This window comes from Heteronotia binoei, chromosome 1 (genome assembly GCF_032191835.1).
Source record: "Heteronotia binoei isolate CCM8104 ecotype False Entrance Well chromosome 1, APGP_CSIRO_Hbin_v1, whole genome shotgun sequence".
Classification (NCBI taxonomy): Eukaryota; Metazoa; Chordata; class Lepidosauria; order Squamata; family Gekkonidae; genus Heteronotia; species Heteronotia binoei.
Window position 1 is genome coordinate 10,807,905 of NC_083223.1, and position 21,879 is coordinate 10,829,783.

General features: G+C 44.9%; 1 protein-coding gene across 1 annotated transcript in view; it reads left to right on the forward strand.

The window, feature by feature from the left end:
• KIF16B (kinesin family member 16B) overlaps positions 1–21,879 on the forward strand; it is a 238,165-nt gene that overhangs the window by 118,272 nt on the left and 98,014 nt on the right. Inside the window, exons 16-19 of the mRNA XM_060230816.1 lie at positions 7,745–7,827; positions 8,208–8,296; positions 21,164–21,196; positions 21,435–21,488. Coding sequence (XP_060086799.1) covers positions 7,745–7,827; positions 8,208–8,296; positions 21,164–21,196; positions 21,435–21,488 — 259 coding nt within the window. The remainder of the gene's footprint in view (positions 1–7,744; positions 7,828–8,207; positions 8,297–21,163; positions 21,197–21,434; positions 21,489–21,879) is intronic.

The following is a 21,879-nucleotide window of genomic DNA, read 5'->3' on the forward strand; positions in this document are numbered from 1 at the left end:
ACAGTGATTGCAGGCTGCTTTGTGAGACTCCATAAGGTAGAGAAAAGTGGAGTGTAAAAAAACCCTTGCCCTAGAACTATTTCCCTCGGAGTTACTTGAGTTAGAAGTGCTATAAATTCTTTCTACAACCGTATGTCAGAGCAGTCTTTCTCCCCAAAGCTGTTAAGTCTTTAGTTTTTACTTTTTTCTTCTCTCTTTTTTTTTTTTTTTGTAGAAGTAAATACTGCAGTCAAGTCCTATTTCTGGAAAGAGAAATGGGCTTCTTTGGTCATAGAGTTCCTCTGTAGTTTCAGTCTCCCTTATATTGCTTGGGGAAACATGTGCGTGAATCTTTATAGGGTTGAGGGTAGAATTGTGCCAACTGAGAAATGCTTCCCCCCCCCCTCCCCTGTTACTTCCCGCCAGTTGACGGCATACGCTTAAATCAGTCTCTGAGCTTCTAAAAGGGAAAATAGTAAATTTCACTTTGGGGCTAGCACAAAGGATGAGAATGAGAAATGCTTTTGGGGAAATAAGGACAGTAGGAAAGAGTTAAAAGAGAAACTGTTTTGCAGTGATAAGCTGGCAGAATTGTAACCGGCATATGTTTTTTTTTAAAAAAAAGGAGGGGCGGGTTATGAGGTTTGAGAAGAAGGGCCAACCTGTTCTGTCGCATAAATTACCACGATGGCATTGAAATGGCTTTGCGGCATAAAGTTTTATGAACAGTAAATCTTCTTTTAAGATTAGACGGCAATAAAGGGCTGTGGAGGCAATGCTAGCATAATTCGGAGCTGAAAGGAAACACCGGATCCTGCCTTTCTGAGGGATGACTTTGCGCAATTCGCAAAGTGTGTTTGTTTTACGATTTCCCTGCCGTTTTTAATTTCTGTTGTGAATTGTGGCTTACAGTTGTCAGAAGAAGGAAGATTGCTGTACCGAGAAATTGTTTGAGAAAAATTTTTTTGGGGGGGGTGGGATTTAGAGGGGTGGGGCTTTTTGCCTAGCAAGTCTTCTGATTGGCGGCTGGAGTTTTGATTGGTTTAAAAAGATTGGGGACCTAGCCCATGTTGTGTTGTGTTGTAGTCTTGTTGTTTGAGGGTAGGGGGTACCTTTAAAATGTTGTGTCAAAAATAGCAATGGTGTTATAATCAGAATATTGCTACAAATTCTAGAATTGCAGGCAAAAAAGCCTTACACGGCCTGGGACCGACATATCTATGGGACCGCCTCTCCCCATATGTGCCCCGGAGATCACTGCAATCCGGCGCACAACATCTGCTGACTCTCACTGGCCCGAAGGACATCTGTCTTGCCTCAACCAGGGCCAGGGCCTTTTCAGCCTTGGCCCCAGCCTGGTGGAATCAGCTCCCTCTAGAGATCCAGGCCCTCGCCGAATTGTTATCTTTCCATAGGGCCTGTAAAACAGAGCTTTTCCGCCAGGCCTTTGGTTGAGGCAGTGGGCGTCCTACACCACCAGTTTGGCCCTATGTGGTGATCCATTTCTGCTGTAACATAAATTTGTGTTATGTACTATCTTCGGAATGTTGTGATCCGCCCTGAGCCCATCCTTGGGAAAGAGTGGACTATAAATTACCTAAAATTAAAAAAAGCAAACAAACCAAGAGGTAGATGGATTTGACAAATGATATCACCTTCCAAACACTTAACTGGTCATATGGATATATATGCGTTGATATGGTACAAGGAAAACTTTCCATTCACTTGCAAAGCAGTTTTCCATTCTTGATCAGAGAAGAAAGCCAAACCAGCCTTCTGCCGTGCTGAATTATTTAGATTGCAATCATTCCAAGGCAACATGGTATTTTATGATATTTGCAGAATGGGGGTCTAGTTCATAACCAGAACCTCCAGAGCATCCTTGCGTCTCCTCGAGTCGAGAAAATTGTTTGCTCGAGCCTTTCCGGGAGTAATTAAGGAACGACAGCTGACTTGCTCGGTACCATCTGCTCTTGTTTGGGGCAGACGGATCAAACGAAAAAAGAATGGACTCAAAAGAGACCCCAGAGAGAAGGAAACCAAAGTGAAATGCCATCTCTAAATTGCCCTGTAGATCTTCAGAACCATCTTAATCCTATTATCCATTTTTGGAATGTCTCACCACACAGATTTTCTTTTTCTGAAACTTAGACGCAACTGGCCCTTGGAGTGGTGGCTAGTTGATTGACCATCACACTACAACGAGGTGAAGTTTGTCCAGAACTAATAAATCATCTTTGTTCATGAGCAAGAAAACTGTCCTGTGGATCTCCAGAACCATCTTAATGCTATTATCAATTTTTGGAACGTCTCACCACACAGATTTTCTTTTTCCCCCAAAGTTAGATGCAATTGGCCCTTGGGGTGGTGGCTAGTTGATTGGCCATCACACTATAAAGAGGCAAAGTTTGTCCAGAACTAATAAATCACCTTTGTTCATGAGCAAGAAAAATGTCCTGTGGATCTCCAGAACCATCTTAAACCTATTATCCATTTTTGGAACATCTCACCACACAGATTTTCTTTTTTCCCCAAACGTAGATGCAGTTGGCCCTTCGGATGGTGGCTAGTTGATTGGCCATTGTGGAGAAACGCCATCTTGGTTCATGATGATGCTTGGTTGGGAGGGAACATGAAACTGCTAAGCAGGCTTTGCAGCCTAGTCTTCCCTTTACTCCCCCCCCTCCCTTCCGGAGTTAAACCATCAACACTAGGGGGAAAGCCTCCTAGAGAGGCAGGAAGTTCTTTTGTTCTCTGAATTTGAGTTAGGTAGGAAGTGAGGCAGTCTGCAGCTGGCCTTCGAAGGAAGAGGTTGTGAGTTTGTGGGCTCCTGACTGGGAGAGGCCTACTCAGGATGAGAAGGACCCCAGGCAGTCAGACCACATAAGTCAACCCCAAGGCAGGGCACGTTTAGACCAGGGACAGTAGGATGCGTTTATAACCACCTTTTCTTTGTCATGCTACTTGCTGTGCGGGTGCTGTGCTGTGTTAACCTTTTACCCCTAGACTGAGCAGGTGGTGGCAGCGAGCCCAAGTGGCCGGAGGAGAAATAGCTCCCTCCAGGAGTTGGCGACTCAGCAGGGAGTGGACGGGACTGGGTCTGAAGGCAGAATCGGGCCGGTTCCGTCACAGCCATCACACTATAAAGAGGTGAAGTTTGTCCAGAGCAAACTTGTTCATGAGCAAGAAAAATGCCCTGTGGATCGCCGGAACCATCTTATACCTATTATCCATTTTTGGAACGTCTCACCACACAATTTTTCTTTTTCCCCCAAACTTAGAATGCACTAGGATGATTACTCTGCTCTGCTAAGACCTCACCTGGAGTATTGTGTTCAGTTTTGGGCACCAAGTTTTAAGAAGGATATAGACAAGCTGGAACAGGTCCAGAGGAGGGTGACAAAGATGGTGAGGGGTCTGGAGACCAAGTCCTGTGAAGAAAGGTTGAAGGAGCTGGAGATGTTTAGCCTGGAGTGGAGGCGGCTGAGAGGTGATAGGATCACAATCTTCAAGTACTTGAAGGGCTGTCATCTAGAGGATGGTGTGGAATTGTTTTCTGTGGCCCCAGAACGTAGGACCAGAACGAAGGGGTTGAATTTAAATCAAGAATTTCTGACTCAACATTAGGAACCGTTAGAGCGGTTCCTCAGTGGAACAGGCTTCCTCAGGAGGTGGTGGGTTCTCCTTCCTTGGAGGGTTTTAAACAGAGGCTAGATGGCCATCTGACAGCAATGAAGATCCTGTGGATTTAGGGGGAGGTGTTTGTGAGTTTCTTGCATTGTGCAGGGGGTTGGACTAGATTACCCTGGAGGTCCCTTCCAACTTAGGAGATGGTGGGCTCTTCTTCCTTGGAGGTTTTGAACAGAGGCTAGATGGCCATCTGACAGCAATGAAGATCCTGTGGATTTAGGGGGAGGTATTTGTGAGTTCCCTGCATTGTGCAGGGGGTTGGACTAGATTACCCTGGAGATCCCTTCCAACTCTATGATTCTATAATTTGTAACTGCGCTTTTGGCTACTAGAAGACGCATCTTCCAACCCTTGAGAGTTAAAACTCAGCTTCTCTGTAGAGTTCAATTTCTACTAAATTGGATTTCTGTTTACGCAAACACATATGAAACTGTCTTATACTGCATTAGACCACTGGTTTATCAAAGTCAAGTTGTCTAAGACTGGCAGTGGCTCTCCAGGATCTGTAAGAGGTCTTTCACATTACTTACCTCTATCGTTTTACCTTGAAATACCAGGGGTTGAACCGGAGACCTTCTGCATGCAGAGGAGATACTCCTGATTCAACGGCCGGGCCGCATGTTTGACACCCTGGTCTTAGACCTTTTATATTTTGCCATCAAGTCGTAGCTGATTTCTGGTGACCCCCTATGGTTTTCAAGACAATTGACACTCAGAGGTGGCTTTCCATTTCCTGCCCCGTGGTCACAACCCTGGTATTTCTTGGAGGTATCTCATCCAGATACTTATCAAAGCCAACCCTGCTTAGCTTCCAAGGTCTGACGAGATTGGGCTAGTCTGGACCATTCAGGTCATAGAACCTTCTCAGCAGGGGTGGAATTCTAGCAGGAGCTCCTCTGCATGTTAGGCCGCACATCCCTGATGTAGCCAATTCTCCAAGAGCTTGCAAGGTTCTTTTTTTCTAAGCTCTTGGAGGATTGGCTGCATCAGGGATGTGTGGCCTAATATGCAGAGGAGCTCCTGCTAGAATTCCACCCCTGCTTCTCAGCATGAAAGAGGTCAAATATGAGGCTGATCTACTCCTAATCCTTCTAATCTTTCCCTGTGCCTGGAAGTAATATCTGCCAAAGCTGAGTAGTGCATTTTGTCTAGAATCTTCCTATACCTAGTAAGGGGTTAACTTGGGACCTACCTGTTCAGTTGCACCAATTCTTCTTGATCCCCGTCTCCAACAGTGTGACTTTATGGACAGAGCAGTGTGAAAATTTTCTCCTCCTGCCTCAGTTCTCGAAATAAATATGTGTGCCACTCGCAACGAATGGGTTCAGCCTGCCTTTTAATTATGGAAGGACTCGAGAAACTAAAAAAAAAAAAAAAAAGTGTTCCTAATTTAATGTCATCGAGGGTGAATATTAATATCTGAGGAAAATATTTCATGTCAATATTCTAATCTAGTCTGCCGAATTATTATTATAATATATAGTACAGTATTCTGCCTCCTAAATGGATGACTCATTTTATATCTGTGTAAAGGCGAGATGAATATACCAAATTAGTTAACAGGGGGGGGGGGGAATCGACGTCATTCACTGCCCCGGAAACGTTATGTGGTTCCGGAATTACTAATCCATAAAGCTTATTGTATCATTTGAGATAACTGTTTTCTCTTGTTATTCTGTCAGAAACTTGGTTTAAAGGTATCAGCATTCACATATCGTCCGTGTGAAGATGGTAGGATGTAATTGTTGAACTTACTATTTTTTTGGGGGGGGGGGGAGCAGTGTTTACATGGCTGTGGCTTTTAATCAAATTATGTGAGCCCCCTTGAGGCCATTTGAGAAAGGCAGGTTATAAATATTTTTAAAATGAAACAAGTGGGAACCTGTGGTTGTGTGTGTGGGGTTGACTCCCATTCCCCCACCCACTGCCTTTGTTTCCTTCCCTCTCCCCACCCCTTTTTCTCCACCCAGCAGTGGCTATTAGCCACAGAGTATTGATAGAACTCTGTCTAGGGGGTAATGCTCTGTATTCTTGATGCTGGGGGGAGCAACAGTGGAAGGGCTTCTAGTGTCCTGGCCCCACTGCTGGACCTCCTGATGGCACCTGGGTTTTGTTTGTTTTTTTGCTACTGTGTGACACAGAATGTTGGACTGGATGGGTCATTGGCGTGATCCAACATGGCTTTTCTTATGTTCTTATGTTTAGGTCAGTGATGCTCTGTCTTCTTAGTGCTTGGGGGGCAAGAGTGGGAGGGCTTCTGGAGTTCTGGCCCTGCTGGTGGACCTCCTGATGGCACCTGGGTTTTGACCAATGTGTAACACAGAGGGTTGGACTGGATAGATCATTGGCCTGATCCAACATTGCTTCTCTTACATTCTTACATCTGGGGCAGTGATGCTGTGTATTCTTGCTGCTTGGGGGTCAAGAGTGGGAGGAGCTTCTAGCCCTGCTGGTAGACCTCCTGATGGCACCTGGGTTTTGACCAGTGTATGACACAGAGTGTAGGACTGGATGGACCATTGACCTGACCCAACATGGCTTCTCTTATGTTCTTATGTTTAGGTCAGTGATGCTTTGTCTTCTTGGTGCTTGGGGGGCAAGAGTGGGAGGGCTTCTGGCCCCACTAATGGAATTCCTGAAGGCACCTGGGTTTTGGCCACTGTGTGACACAGAGTGTTGTTGGACTGGATGGGCCATTGGCCTGATCCAACATGGCTTCTCTTACGTTCCCTTAACAACAACAACAATATAATAATAATATTTCATGTTCCTATTACATCCATCAAACTGCTTTGGACTTTGCTTTGCAGTTAATATCAACTTTTTTTAAAAAAAGATTGCTTTATTTATTTATTTTTATTACTGGCAGAAGTAATGCTACTTTTTCCATATGTGGCCAGAGTGTATTTGAGCTGTAAAATATTAAGAAGTCATAGCAGCAAGCATTTCAGCTGGTATAGGCTATACAAGCTCTTGTACTCCACAGCAGTTATCGTTAAACTTTGTAGTATGCATCGCAGCTTGACTTCACAGATTGGCCCCTTACGCAATAACAACGGCTTGTATCTCTCCCAAGTATAAAAGAGAGGTTAGAGAAGTTAACATATGTTTTGTGTGATTAAACTGTTTGAAAAAGAAAAGAATATTGATGTTTGGAGACAAATGGCAAATCAGATGGACCCAACTCGTTTTGGTTTACATGAAATGCTCAAAGGCAGTGATTACGTTAATTATTCGTATTCTGCTCGTCTTGCTGAACTGTGAGTTAAAATACAGTATTTATAGCGTGCTTATCTCCTTGAATTTTCTGTGGGACTCCTCCTATGCGTGAAGAATAAAGATAATGACCAACGGACTGCTTTTTAGAAATTGTTTTGTAGGGTTGCTGCTTTTGATGTGGATATAATTGCCGGGTTCGGTTATAGATCCGTTTTGTAATCGGTTTTAACCAGTGCAAGAGACAGGCCTCATTTTGACCAGGAGCAGAACTCCAGAACCTCTAAATTTTATTATGCTCTTTCTTTCTTAACCTTTCTCTCCCCCCCCCCCCCCACCGCCTTCCAATACTTGCTTCTGGGCTCCACGGTTCAGACCCTCTGTGAGAATTTTGCTGAACTGTAAGATGTGACAAACTTTCTAATATTTCCTCCCACGAAAAAAAGGGGAAATAACCAAAACATATCAAGCAGACAGATGGAAATCTCCCTCGTGCCACTGCGGCCACGTAGGAGAAAGAAATTTTAAAAGTTTGATAGGAGGAAGGTTTTATTGTGACCGTTATAATTCAAGAAGCATGTTAAGGTAGATGCTGAGCTGATATAATTTAGTACACCTTCCAGTGATGTCAGGGGGTGTGTGGCATATGCAAATGAATTGTGCTAGTGAGGTCTGGCACCTCTTTTTCTATGAAATGACCCCTGGGCCAAGAGGCAAAATAAATATATATGAACAAATGCCCTGTATAAAGCCATTATGAACGAATGCAAACTTTGTTCCACTTGTTCAGCATTGACCCCTACCCAAATTGAGTTTGTTGTTGTTGTAGTTACATACACTGTGCAATTTTTCTTACCAGGTGCCGTTATCTTACTCGGGAGAACCAACATGTTTCGTTTCAATCATCCAAAGGAAGCTGCTAAACTTAGGGAAAAAAGAAAGGTAAGTTGGGGAGGGACGGTGGCTCAGTGGTAGAGCATCTGCTTGGGAAGCAGAAGGTCCCAGGTTCAATCCCCGGCATCTCCAAAAAAGGGTCCAGGCAAATAGGTGTGAAAAACCTCAGCTTGAGACCCTGGAGAGCCGCTGCCAGTCTGAGTAGACAAGACTGACTTTGATGGACCGAGGGTCTGATTCAGTAGAAGGCAGCTTCATATGTTCAAGTCCGGTGACGTTCTCGGCAACCCTCGTCATCTTGTCAGAATGTCCAGCTGACCCATTTGCTCTAGTTTTCCATACTGTATTTGGTAGGGAAGATTTATTGCAACAATGATTTCAATGGTGACAATTGTGAGTAATTTTTGGATCTTCTGCTGTTTTGTTAGAGCGGACTGCTTTCTTCCTTCAGTTTATCCATGTCAGATCTTTCAAAATCTTGCGAGAACCTCTCTGCGGTCATGTTGTATAATCCAGGGTAAGTAAATTTTGAGGTGTCATCCTATTGAGGTCAATAGTGGACTCGCTGCTTCATTGTCGGTGTTCGAAAAACGAAGTTTGCGTACCTGCCTCCCTGCAAACGCATGAGTCCAGAATTTGGCATGCATTCATAGATAGCTTCCATTGCAGAATTTCGCACCACTGTGTGTGAGCATCTCCTCGGAGCTCTCAGTATTCTCAGAAGTGATCCCTTGTTTGGGGCGTGTGTGGTGATGGGGGGAAGTAAGGAGATAATTGATATATTTTTTAATTTATTAATTTAATTAGGTTTGTTTCCTGCCCTCCCCTTACGGGCTCAGGGCAGCTAACAACATTTTAAAACAACAATTCAGCTTAAAAACAAGACAATGTAGTAAAACAACAATATAACCGTTTACAAAAACTATAAGCTGGTCATCCAAGATTTGTTCACCATCACTGCCGTTATTGCTTTGGCACTCACATATTACTGTTACGTTGGGGCTCAGATGTTATCACTAGGGCTTTTTTTGTCGAAAAAGCCCAGCAGAAGCACATTTGCATATTAGGCCACACCCGCTGATGTCACCATTGTTTCACTCGGCTTTCTTGTCGAAAAAGCCCAGCAGAAACATATTTGCATATTAGGCCACACCCGCTGATGTCACCATTGTTTCACTCAGGGCTTTCTTGTCGAAAAAGCCCAGCAGAAACATATTTGCATATTAGGCCACACCCGCTGATGTCACCATTGTTTCACTCGGCTTTCTTGTCGAAAAAGCCCAGCAGAAACATATTTGCATATTAGGCCACACCCGCTGATGTCACCATTGTTTCACTCAGGGCTTTCTTGTCGAAAAAGCCCAGCAGAAACATATTTGCATATTAGGCCACACCCGCTGATGTCACCATTGTTTCACTCAGGGCTTTCTTGTCGAAAAAGCCCAGCAGAAACATATTTGCATATTAGGCCACACCCGCTGATGTCACCATTGTTTCACTCAGGGCTTTCTTGTCGAAAAAGCCCAGCAGAAACGTATTTGCATATTAGGCCACACCCGCTGATGTCACCATTGTTTCACTCAGAGCTTTCTTGCCGAAAAAGCCCAGCAGAAACACATTTGCATATTAGGCCACACCCGCTGATGTCACCATTGTTTCACTGAGGGCTTTCTTGTCGAAAAAGCCCAACAGAAACACATTTGCATATTAGGCCACACCCGCTGATGTCACCATTGTTTCACTCAGGGTTTTTTTGTCGAAAAATCCCAGCAGAAACACATTTGCATATTAGGCCACACCCGCTGATGTCACCATTGTTTCACTCAGGGCTTTCTTGCCGAAAAAGCCCAGCAGAAACACATTTGCATATTAGGCCACACCCGCTGATGTCACCATTGTTTCACTCAGGGCTTTCTTGTCGAAAAAGCCCAGCAGAAACACATTTGCATATTAGGCCACACCCGCTGATGTCACCATTGTTTCACTCAGGGCTTTCTTGTCGAAAAAGCCCAGCAGAAACACATTTGCATATTAGGCCACACCCGCTGATGTCACCATTGTTTCACTCAGGGCTTTCTTGTCGAAAAAGCCCAGCAGAAACACATTTGCATATTAGGCCACACCCGCTGATGCCACCATTGTTTCACACAGCCCTGGTTATCATAGTGCCAGTCGGGCTCTCAGAGCTATGATGTAAATATTATAACCTAGCGGTTGTCTTCTTCAGGTGTTAAATGCAAGCCGAAAGAGGCCTGCGAAACCGTACCAGTTCCCGCAAAGTTCTAATTTTTTCTGGAAGGGTATTCCATCCTGTGGGGGCCGCCACAGAAAAAGCCCTGGCCCTGGTGGTGGCTAACTGTGCTTCTTTTGGCCCAGGGATTGTTAAAAGATTTTGAGAGGCCTGAGCATAGTGCCCGCTGGGGGTACATAGGGGGAAAGGTGTCTGGAGTTTCTTCCTTTTCCCAATGAATGATCAGCACTGTCAAACTGTTCCAGTCGGGTGATGTTCACATAGAGCAGTGGTGTGTTGCTCTGGCTCACCCCCTGTTAAAAAACAACAACAAGCCTTTGTGCCACAATGAGCTGATTAGTTTCTGTGGTCTTCTTTTTACACCTTTGCTATAGATCAGCGGTCCCCAACGTGTTAGCTGTGGATAGGGTTGACAAATCCTCTTCATTCCCCGGTGGGGGACATTTGTGTGCGCAACGAAATGATGTCACCCAGAAGTAACATCATCAAAATGGAGGTGACTGTGCGGGGGGGGGGGGCGCTCTAGGCATCTCTGGGAAAACTCTATGGTTTTCCCAGACGCTCTAGCCAATTGGGAGGTTAAAACTCTATGGTGCCTATTGTACCATAGAGTTTTACCTCCCAAATGGCTAGAGGATCCATAGAGTTTACTCCGAAATGCCTAGAGCAGCCCCTGCATGGGGCACCGCTATTTTGATGACGTCATAGCACCAGCGACGCGGGGGGACATTCCCTGCCCGGATCGGGGGCTTGGCAGCCCTAGCTGTGGATGCCATAGTACCTGCCAGCATTTTTCCTGGTACCCACCAAATTTCTTTTAGAAAGTGGACGGAGTCAGGTTCGGCATTTGCCCAGCAAAAATTTGTTTGTTTGTTTGTATTATTCCCATAGAACAGGCTCCGAATGGGTTACATCATAAAAACAATCAACAATAAAAAAAAAATAAAAGACCAATTTAAAATATATTATCTAAAACTACAAAGGGACAATAGAGACTACAATGGCAGGTTCTGCCTCACAGACATGGCCTATTGTCCAGGTCCAGCAGATTTTATAGCACTTGGCTATCAGAGACTGAATTGGACGTGCATCCTTTGAAAAACTTCGGCAGCAGCTGCACCCCCACCCCAACACAAGTTTCTTCACTGTGTGACTGAAGGTGAACTTTGGCAGCCATCGTGTGGCTGACTCCGCCCCCTTGTGCGGCCATTTTGTGGCAGCGGCTTTGCAGCTACGCCCACTACGCTGTGTCAGAATTCAAAAGGTGGCCACAGCGGTCCCTCTAAGCTGAGTTAGTGTGAGCTAGCTCACTGTTTTTTAGCTGCCGGCTCATACACTTTGGTCTTAGCTCAGGAAAAATGGCTCCAGGGCTTGGACTTGCCCTGCCTGACTGGAATTTATACTACAAGGCTTGCTGCCTAATGTGGCTTTTGGACTGGTTCACGCTGGAAAATAAACGATTACGAGTTCTGGAAGGTATGGGGTTAGAGGCTGGCACTCTTACTTGTGGTATTCCCCTCCCTCTAGAGAAAATATATTCCACAGGCATGAAATCAGAATATCGCTATACAAAGTGTGGATGGAAGTAAAAAATGTGATCTATTCTAAAACGCCCCTTTGGTTATCCCCTATAGAAGCTTCCACCCATCCTAATTTGTATAGATGGGATACCAATCACAACTACGGAAATCTATTAGATGCAGACCTCAACCTAAATTTGGATGACAATGATAAACTAGATTGGTGGCTGAAGAATCAGGTTAAATCGAAATTCCAACGAGATAAAGAAATAGGCTTCGTTAAAACATCCTATGAATTTGATATTATAATTGATGAAAAACAGAAGCTTATCTCAAAATTTTACAATTGGCTTTTAGAAATTAAACTGCAGGGCGAAGTTGTTAAGGAAAGCTGGGTAAAGTTGTTGATAGACTTCGGATACAGCATTGAAATGGAACACTGGGAAAAAATATGGAATCAAAACTTAAGGCTTATTAAATCCGTGGTGTTTAAAGAAAACATATACAAGATGATATATAGATGGTATCTAACGCCAGAAAGGCTGAGCAAAATCTATCCTGAGTATTCCAACAGATGTTGGAAGTGTAGGAAAGTAAAAGGATCTCTATATCATATTTGGTGGAATTGTGAAATAGCGAAAAAGTATTGGGCCCAAATTAACATGTGGATGCAAAAAATTCTAAAAATAAAAACTCAGCTCACCCCTGAAATGTATTTACTTAATGTGTGTAAAGATAATCTACCTAGACATGAAAAAAATATATTGCTACATGCAATTACTAATGCGAGAATCCTTTATGCAAAATATTGGAAAGTATCAAAAGTTCCAGATAGAAATGAGTTTATACAGAAACTGCTAGAGGTCGCAGAGATGGACACTCTTTCTGTAAGACTAAGAGGAGGTAATTTACAAGATTGTAAAAAGACTTGGAATAATTTGTATATTTGGATAAATAACAAGAACTGAAATAAGTTGATATATTGCGAAACTACCCTCTATGCTCCTTGGGTTGAGGGGGGTGTTGGGTGTTGCTGTTGGTTTTGGTGGTGGATGGGTTTTATTACTTGTATATATACTATGTTGTTAGTTATTGTTTATGGATATATGGAAATGTTAATAAAACCTGATTTTGATTTAAAAAAAAAAAAAAGGAAAAATGGCTCCAGGGCAAACTGATTTATGCAGTAGTTCACAACTTTATTGCCAGTAGCTCACAACGTAGAATTTTTGCTCCCAAGACCTCACAGCTTAGCGTATTGTCCACAGGTTCAAAACAGTTTGGGGCCCTTGCTGTAGATCAGGGGTGGCCAAACTGTGGCTCAGGAGCCACACGTGGCTCTTTCACACATATTGTGTGGCTCTCGAAGCCCCCACTGCCCTGTAAGCCAGCTTGGAGAAGCCATATAAAGTTAGCGTTGCTTTGTTTCTACCTCTCCCTGCTTCTTCCCTCCTCCATCTATTTTCCTTCCTTCCTTCCTTCCTTCCTTCCTTCCTTCCTTCCTTCCTTCCTTCCTCCCTCCCTTCCATCCTCCCTCCCTCCCTTCCCTTCCTCCCTCCTTTCCTTCATTCTTCCCTCCCTCACTTCCCTTCTTCCCTCCTTCCTTTGGGTCAGCCATAACTCTCTTATCTGGGAGAACCGGGTTTTATTCCCCACTCCTCCACTTGCACCTGCTGAAATGGCCTCGGGTCAGCCGTAGCTCTCTTATCTGGGAGAACCGGGTTTGATTCCCCAGTCCTCCACCTGCACCTGCTGGAATGGCCTTGGGTCAGCCAGAGCTCTCTTATCAGGGAGAACCGGGTTTGATTCCCCAGTCCTCCACTTGCACCTGCTGGAATGGCCTTGGGTCAGCCAGAGCTCTCTTATCTGGGAGAACAGGGTTTGATTCCCCACTCCTCCACTTGCAGCTGCTGGCATGGCCTTGGGTCACCCGTAGCTCTCTTATCTGGGAGAACAGGGTTTGATTCCCCCACTCCTCCACTTGCACCTGCTGGAATGGCCTTGGGTCAGCCAGAGCTCTCTTATCTGGGAGAACCGAGTTTGATTCCCTCTCCTCCACTTGCACCTGCTGGAATGGTCTTGGGTCAGCCATAGCTCTCTTATCTGGGAGAACTGGGTTTGATTCCCCCACTCCTCCACTTGCAACTGCTGGAATGGCCTTTGGTCAGCCATAGCTCTCTTATCTGGGAGAACCGGGTTTGATTCCCCACTCCTCCACTTGCACCTGCTGGACTGGGCTTGGGTCAGCCATAGCTCTCTTATCTAAGAGAACCAGGTTTGATTCCCCACTCCTCCACTTGCACCTGCTGGACTGGCCTTGGTTCAATCATAACTCTGGCAGAGGTTGTCCTTGAAAGGGCAGCTAATGTGAGAGCGCTCAGCCCCACCCACCTCACAGGGTGCCTGTTGTGGGTGGAAAAGATATAGGAGTTTGCTGCCTTGTCATGGCAAGAGGGCTTGCACGGTTCAATGAGGCTGTGGTCTATGCTATGCAGAGCCACCCAAGATGGACAGGCCACAGCTGAGAACCCAGACTAAATGTGATCCACTGGAGAAGGAAATGGCAAACCACTCCAGTATCCTTGCCAAGAAAACCCCATGGACAGTAACAAAAGGCTAAAAGAGATGGCGCTGGAGGATGAGCCCCGCAGGTCAGAAGGCGCCCAATATGCTACTGGAGAAGAGCGTTCAAGTAACCACAGAAAGAGCGAAGCGACTGGGCCAAAGCCGAAAGGACGCTCAGCTCTGGATGTGTCTGATGGTGAAAGAACAGTCCGATGCTGCAAAGAACAATACTGCATCGGAACGTGGAATGTAGGATCTATGAATCAAGGTAAGCTAGATGTGGTCAAACAAGAGATGGCAGGACTGAACATCGACATCTTGGGAATCAGTGATCTAAGATGGACGGGAATTTAACTCAGGGGATCACTACATCTATTATTGTGGGCAAGAGTCCCATAGAAGAAATGGTGTGGCCTTTATAGTTAACAAGAGAGTGAGGAAGGCGGTAATAGGATACAATCTCAAAATTTCAGAATGATCTCGGTCCGTATCCAAGGCAGACCATTCATTATCACAGTAATACAAGTCTATGCCCCAACCAGTGATGCAGAAGAGGCTGAAGTGGACCAGTTTTATGAAGATCTACAACACCTTCTAGAATTAACACCAAAAAAAAGATGTCCTCCTCATCACAGGGGACTGGAATGCCAAAGTAGGCAGTCAAAAGGTAACCAGAACAACTGACAAGTTTGGCCTTGGAGAACAAAATGAAGCCGGGCAAAGGCTAATAGAGTTTTGTCAGGAGAAAAGCCAGTCGTAGTGAACAACCTCTTCCAACAACCTAAAAGGCGACTCTACATGTGGACATCACCTGATGGGCAACACAGAAATCAGATTGATTATATACTCTGCAGTCAAAGATGGAGAAGCTCCTTACAGGCAGCGAAAACAAGACCTGGAGCTGTCTGCGGCTCAGATCATGAGCTACTCATTGCAAAATTCAGGCTTAAACTGAAGAAAACTGGGGAAGCCATTAGGCCATTCAGGTTTGATCTTGATCACATCCCTTATGAATATACAGTGATGGTGAAGAATAGATTTAAGGAACTAGAGTTGATAGAGTGCCTGAAGAACTATGGATGGAGGTTTGTGACATTGTACAGAAGGCAGCAATCAGCACCATCCCAAAGAAAAAGAAATGCAAGAAAGCAAAGTGGCTGTCTGATGAGGCTTTACAAATAGCTGAGGAAAGAAGGAAAGCAAAAGGCAAAGGAGAAAAGGAAAGATTCACCCAACTGAATTCAGAGTTCCAGAAAACAGCAAGGAGAGATAAGGAGGCCTTCCTGAAGGAACAATGTAAAGCAATAGAGGAACATAATAGAATGGGAAGGACAAGAGATCTATTCAAGAAAACTGGAGAAATCAAGGGAACGTTTCGTGCAAAGATGGCCATGATAAAGGACAAAAACGGTAGGGACCAACCAGAAGCAGAAGAGATCAGGAAGAGGTGGCAAGAATACACAGAAGAATTATACAAAAAGGATCTCAATGTCCCAGACAACCATGAAAGTGAAATCAATGACCTTGAGCCAGACATCCTGGAGAGCGAAGTCAAATGGGCTTTAGAAAGCATTACTAACAACAAAGCGAGTGGAGATGATGGTATCCCAGTTGAGCTATTCAAAGTCCTAAAAGATGATGCTATTAAAGTGATGCACACATTATGTCAACAAATTTGGAAAACGCAACAGTGGCCACAGGATTGGAAAAGATCGGTTTATATTCCAATCCCAAAGAAGGGTGATGCCAAGGAATGTTCAAACTATTGCACCATTGCACTCATTTCACATGCCAGCAAGGTCATGTTAAAGATTCCTACAATCTAAGCTTCAGCAGTATGTTGATCGGGAACTACCAGAAGTTCAAGCTGGGTTTTGGAGAGGTAGAGGAACTAGAGATCAAATTGCCAGCATTCGCTGAATTATGGAGAAAGCACAGGAGTATCAGAAAAAAACGTCTATTTCTGCTTCATTGACTATGCTAAAGCTTTTGATTGTGTGGATCACAACAAACTGTGGCAAGTCATTAAAGAGATGGGAGTATCAGACCACCTCACATGTCTCCTGAGAAACCTGTATAAGGGTCAAGAAGCAACTGTCTGAACTGTATAAGGGTCAAGAAGGAACAACTGATTGGTTTAGAATAGGAAAAGGAGTTTGACAAGGATGTATATTGTCACACTGCTTATTTAATTTATATGCAGAGTGCATCATGCGGAATGCTGGCCTAGATGAAGCAGAAGCCGGAATTAAGATTGCCGGGAAAAACATCAACAACCTCAGATATGCAGATGACACTACTCTAATGACAGAAAGTGAGGAGGACCTAAATAACCTCTTGTTGAGGGTGAAAGAGGAGAGCACAAAAGTAGGCTTGAAACTCAACATCAAAAAACCTAAGATCATGGCATCTGGCCCCATTACTCCTTGGCAAATAGAAGGGGAAGACATGAAAGAAGTGACAGACTTCACATTTCTGGGATCCAAGATCACTGCAGATAGTGACTGTAGCCATGAAATTAAAAGACGTTTGCTCCTTGGGAGGACAGCTATGGCGAACCTGGGCAGTATAATAAAAAGTAGAGACATCACCCTGCCAACAAAAGTCCGTATAGTCAAAGCGATGGTATTCCCAGTAGTAATGTATGGCTATGAGAGCTGGACCATAAGGAAGGCCGAGTGCAAAAAATAGATGTTGTGCTGGAGAAGACTCTTGAGAGTCCCTTGGACCGCAAGAAGATCCAGTCAATCAGTCCTAAGGGAAATCAACCCTGACTGTTCACTGGAAGGTCAGATGCTGGAGCTGAAGCTCAAATACTTTGGCCACCCAGTGAGAAGGGAGCACTCCCTGGAGAAGATCCTGATGCTAGGAAAGACAGAAGGCAAAAGAAGAAGGGGGCAGCAAAAGATGAGATGGCTGGACAGTGTTACTGATGTAACAAACACGAATTTGAACAGACTTTGGAGGATGGTGGAAGACAGGAGGGCTTGGCGTGACTTTGTCCATGGGGTCGCAAAGAGTCGGACTCGAGCGTGCGACTGAACAACAACAAGAAGTCGCTCTGAGTCTCTGATTCAGAGAGAAGGGCAGGGTATAAATCTGCAGTCTTCTTCTTCAAAGAAAGTGCCCCCCCAGACTCTGTTATTTCCAGTAGAAGCGGGGGGGGGGGGGGACAGCAAAAAAGCAGGGATTGATGTCAAACCATCTCTCCAACTTCTATCGTAGTCATTCTATTCTTGCCCCCAAATTCTATCTATTTTTATGTGACCTCCTGCGCCCTCAGCCCTTGTGGTTTAAGGAGATGTGTCTCAATCGCAAAACACAAAATACAGGGATTTGAGGGGGAGGGGGAGGGATTAAACATATAAAAAATGGCACATGAAAATGCTTGTTGTTTCTGCAGACCGCAGCAGTGGCTCTGTTTCGCTTTGCATTTCAGACAGGTGCAGGTTTCCAGCGAAAGCCACAAGTCAGCAAGATCCTTTCAGTGTTCAAGGCAAAAAAAAATATCCACGTATTCTATACTTAACTGCGTTTGAAAGGATTTCCTTCTATATTTCCTGTTAATCCTGCCTAGGACTGCAGTATCTTTGAACAGCCTACTTAGGATAAGAGAGAACACATTTCCACTTTGAATTACCGGTTTCAGCTATTCTATGAACTCAAGTTGCCTGGTTTTTGTTCTTCAAAGCACTTTTCCCCATGGAACTGTGGGAGTTCGGATGGTACTATGCCCGTGAGGCCTAATGCCAGGCAGGTTGAGGCTTGTGGAGCGATCTGTAAATATCTGAATCATCGCTAAGTGTCTCGGGGTTAGCTTGTGTCTGTTACAGTTCGGACACCCTGCAGGGCTCCTTGCTAGAGAGCCTGTTCGCTGTAGCAGTTAATGTCAGACCCAGAGGCAAGGAAAAGACAAGTAAAGTTCAAGATCTTTATTCCAGCATCGTAGGCAGACACAGGCGTTGTCGGAACTGGCTCTCTCGCCAGTTCCTTGCTCTTATAACCCCTTGCCCTGACAGTTATCATTCAAGCCAAGCGCACCAAGCTAAAGCGAGGATTTTGTGCGGGTTCACTACTATTCAGTCATCACCCCAGGTGCTTGTTATCACCCTTTGATTACATCTCCTCCAGCTCTCCTGACCTTGGTTGCATAGTAACTAGCAAGTTCCCAGACATGCCACCCTCCCTCCAGATAAGCAGTGGGGATGCTTCAAAGCCAGCCTAGCAAAGCACAAGCATTAGCATTGTATACTGATGGCTTGGGCTGATGGGAGTTTAGGCAAAAAAAATCTGAAGAGCTACGGTTGGCCACCCCTGCTATACAGAGTATACAATTTATCTGTTGGTGGTCCTTCTGGTGGAGTTATCCAGTAGCATAAAAGCAGCAGCCTTCTCCCCTAGTTGTTATAGGCCTGTTTAAGAGTTCGTTTCTACAAGAGTTTCTGCAGAGATTGTGATCGCTCTGAGACTCTGAGATTCAGAGTATAGGGTGGGGTATAAATTCAATATCATCTTCATCATCATCTTCTTCTTTACCCACCTCTGGTGTAACTTACAAAAGGAGGAGAAATCCTACTCCTGCCCATGAGGTGCAGAAGCAGAGAAACATCTCTTCACCCAAAGGATGATTAATATGTGGAATTCACTGCCACAGGAGGTGGTGGCGCCTACAAGCATAGACAGCTTCAAGAGGGGATTGGATGAACATCTGGAGCAGAGGTCCATTAGTGGCTATTAGCCACAGGGTATAGATGGAACTCTGTCTGAGGCAGTGATGCTCTGTATTCTGGGTGCTTGGGCAGAGCAGCAGTGAGAGGGCTTCTGGTGTCCTGGCCCCACTGGTGGATGTCTTGATGGCACCTGGTTTTTTTGGCCACTGTGTGACAGAGTGTAGGTCTGGATGGGTCACTGGTCTGATCCAGCATGGCTTCTCTTATGTTCTTATCTCAGAGCAAGAAAAACATGAAATCTCTCTTCCATGAGAAGTGTAAGCGGAGGAAAGTAGGGATGTCAGCCATATTCCCTCTAAACTACGGAGTCTTGTGAGTGTCATGAGCCCTGACGAGGAGGTGCTGGAAAGGTTAACAGACCTGGAAGAGTTGCCAGCCAGTTCCTCAACTGAACAAACAGTAGCTGACCCATCAATCACTCTCCAGGCACCAGTGTCAGCTGTTGACGATCAATCTCCTCCAGGATCTCCTCCTCCCATCTGAAGAGTTCGAAGCAGGCTCTGGAAAGAACTTTCAGAGCGAAGACATGAGGCACACTGAGGCTTCAGATCTCTCAGCCCTGAGTTCTAGCAGAGACACTGCCACCCAGGGAGCAGGCTGATTGAGACTCCCATATAGCTCCCACCCAGGACCTGGTAACCTTGTGGAAGCAACAAGTCTATTCTTTGGCTTGCATCCACGCTCCTTCCTGATCCTGACCTGCTTGATTTCTTTGGCACCCTGACCTTTTGGCTTTTGGACGTTGACTTCTGATTCCAGTTTGTGATTCTGCATTGGTGACTTGGCTCCTGCTTGACTTCCTGGACTTTGACCTTGGACTGGCTTTGGACTCCTGCCTGCCTGCACCCTGAGAATGTGATAGTGAGCAAAAATCCTACCTTGTGAGCTACTGGCATTAAAGTTGTGAGCTACTGCATCAATCAGTTTGCTCTGTGGCTATCTTTCCTGACCTAAAAATGTGTGAGCTGGGGTGGGGGCAAAAAAACTGTGAGCTAGCTCATACTAACTCAGCTTAGAGGGAACACTGGATGTCAGTTGTCCTTTTTTGGGCAGGCATTCTATTTCCGCCGCCCCCCCCTTTCATGATCCCTTTCCTCCACAAACAATTTTTGGGGGGGAGGGCAGAAAATGGAGTCGCAGTACATGTCGTTGTCAAGTACAGGTGAAATATAGTTGTGACATCAACTGAAGCTCTAGGAGCTACCATAGACTTTTTAGAGCATTGGCTGATGTCACAGCTTTATTTTCACCCGGATGTGATGACACATAGTATGATGTCACATCTACCCCATGCCCCACCCCCAGACTCTCAAGGTGTGGCGTTCCCACGAGAAATAGTCTCTTACTGCCTTTACTGTGTGTTTTAAGGTTTTATTCAGTAAAAAAGAGGTTGGATATAATCAGTTCTATAAACAAATAATAATGCTCTTATTAAGTTTGATTCACCATCCTAACCAAAATACCATTCTATTTATCAGATTTACCTAACTTTTTACCATGCAACATACAGGTCAGCTTACACACCTGTAAACATCCCTTTAATTTCTCCAACCCCTCCTTTTTATTTGAGGTTATGCTCCTTAGCAGAGGTTGTGGCATTTAAATTCTTGAGTATCTTTGGGAAGAGAGTGTACCTAATTCAACAGGAATTTTTTGGGGAAGAAAGGTAACTCTTTCCTTATTCCCTGAGAAGTCGCTCTAGAAATTGTTTCCTGATACTTTCTGGCTCTCATCTCCGCCACCCACATGGAAAGGATACCTCAGCAACTCCACAAGTCCAACAATCACCTTTCACTCCTTTTCTAATTCTAGCTAATTTATGGGACACTAGATGCCACTGATAAAGCAAAGTTTGGGTGATTATGAGGGAGGAACTGCACCAGCCCTGTAGCTAGGGGGTGTGAGGGGAGGGGGCCATGGGGAATCGCAGGGGAAGGGGGCCATTTAAATAATTCAGGAGGTTGGTGACTGCTCCTGCCACCTGTCCAGTGCTATTTGGACCCCACCAACCAGCTGATTTGTGGGCCCTTTAAATGGCATGGGAGGGGCAGCGGTTGCTCCCGGGTGTCCCTCGGACCCGATTTAAATTGCACAGAAGAGAGGGGCAGCCTGAGGGTGAGGGGGCCCTCCAAACTGTCAAGGGGCCAGGCCCCGTGGGCCCCTGGTTAGCTACAGGCCTGGACTGCACTGACCTATTGATAATATTATGTTCCTTAGCAAGGTTGTTGCTGTGACAGATCCCTTTATTTTACCTTCAATCTTATTTCTGTAAACTCTTGTCTTAACTGATGACTATTTCTCTCTACCCCCTCTGGCAGTCTTTTCCCTGTAAAAGGACCAATCTGTCTCAGGTAGAGAAACTCAATTTCTTTATATCGATCGCTTACACCTGCATGTACGTAACTCATTAAAATATATATATATCTGCATTAACCTGTCTCGCTTAATATTGCTGTGTCACGGTTGTAAATTTTAATGTGGTGTAAACACATTATTTGTTGTTACTAAATATTTTAAATGATACCAAGTATCGTAACGATAGTTTAAAAAAAAAAATCACGTGTTTGTTTCTTCTTTTATAAAAACTAGATTAGAGTTTGAGAGGCAGCAACGAGAAGAGCTAGAAAAATTGGAGAGTAAAAGGTAAGGGTGTTTGAGTGTTGAAATGTCTGCATGGATGAGCATTGGGAAGAGACAATTTTGAGACAAGCAAGCCAGTTTGCTGTAATGGTTAAGAATGGCGGACTCCAGAGGTGGGATTCTAGCAGGAGCTCCTTTGCATATTAGACCACACCTCCTTGATGTAGCAAATCTTCGAAGATCTTACAAGGCTCTTTTTTGAAAACTCTTGGAGGATTGGCTACATAAGGGGGGGTGTGGCCTAATATGCAAAGGAGCTCCTAGAATTCCACCCCTGGCGGACTCTAATCTGGAGAACTGGTTTTGATTCCCCACTCCTCCAAATGCAGCCAGCTGAGTCAGTCACAGCTCTCTCAGAGCTCTCTCAGCCTGCTGTATCTCACAGGGTGGTTGT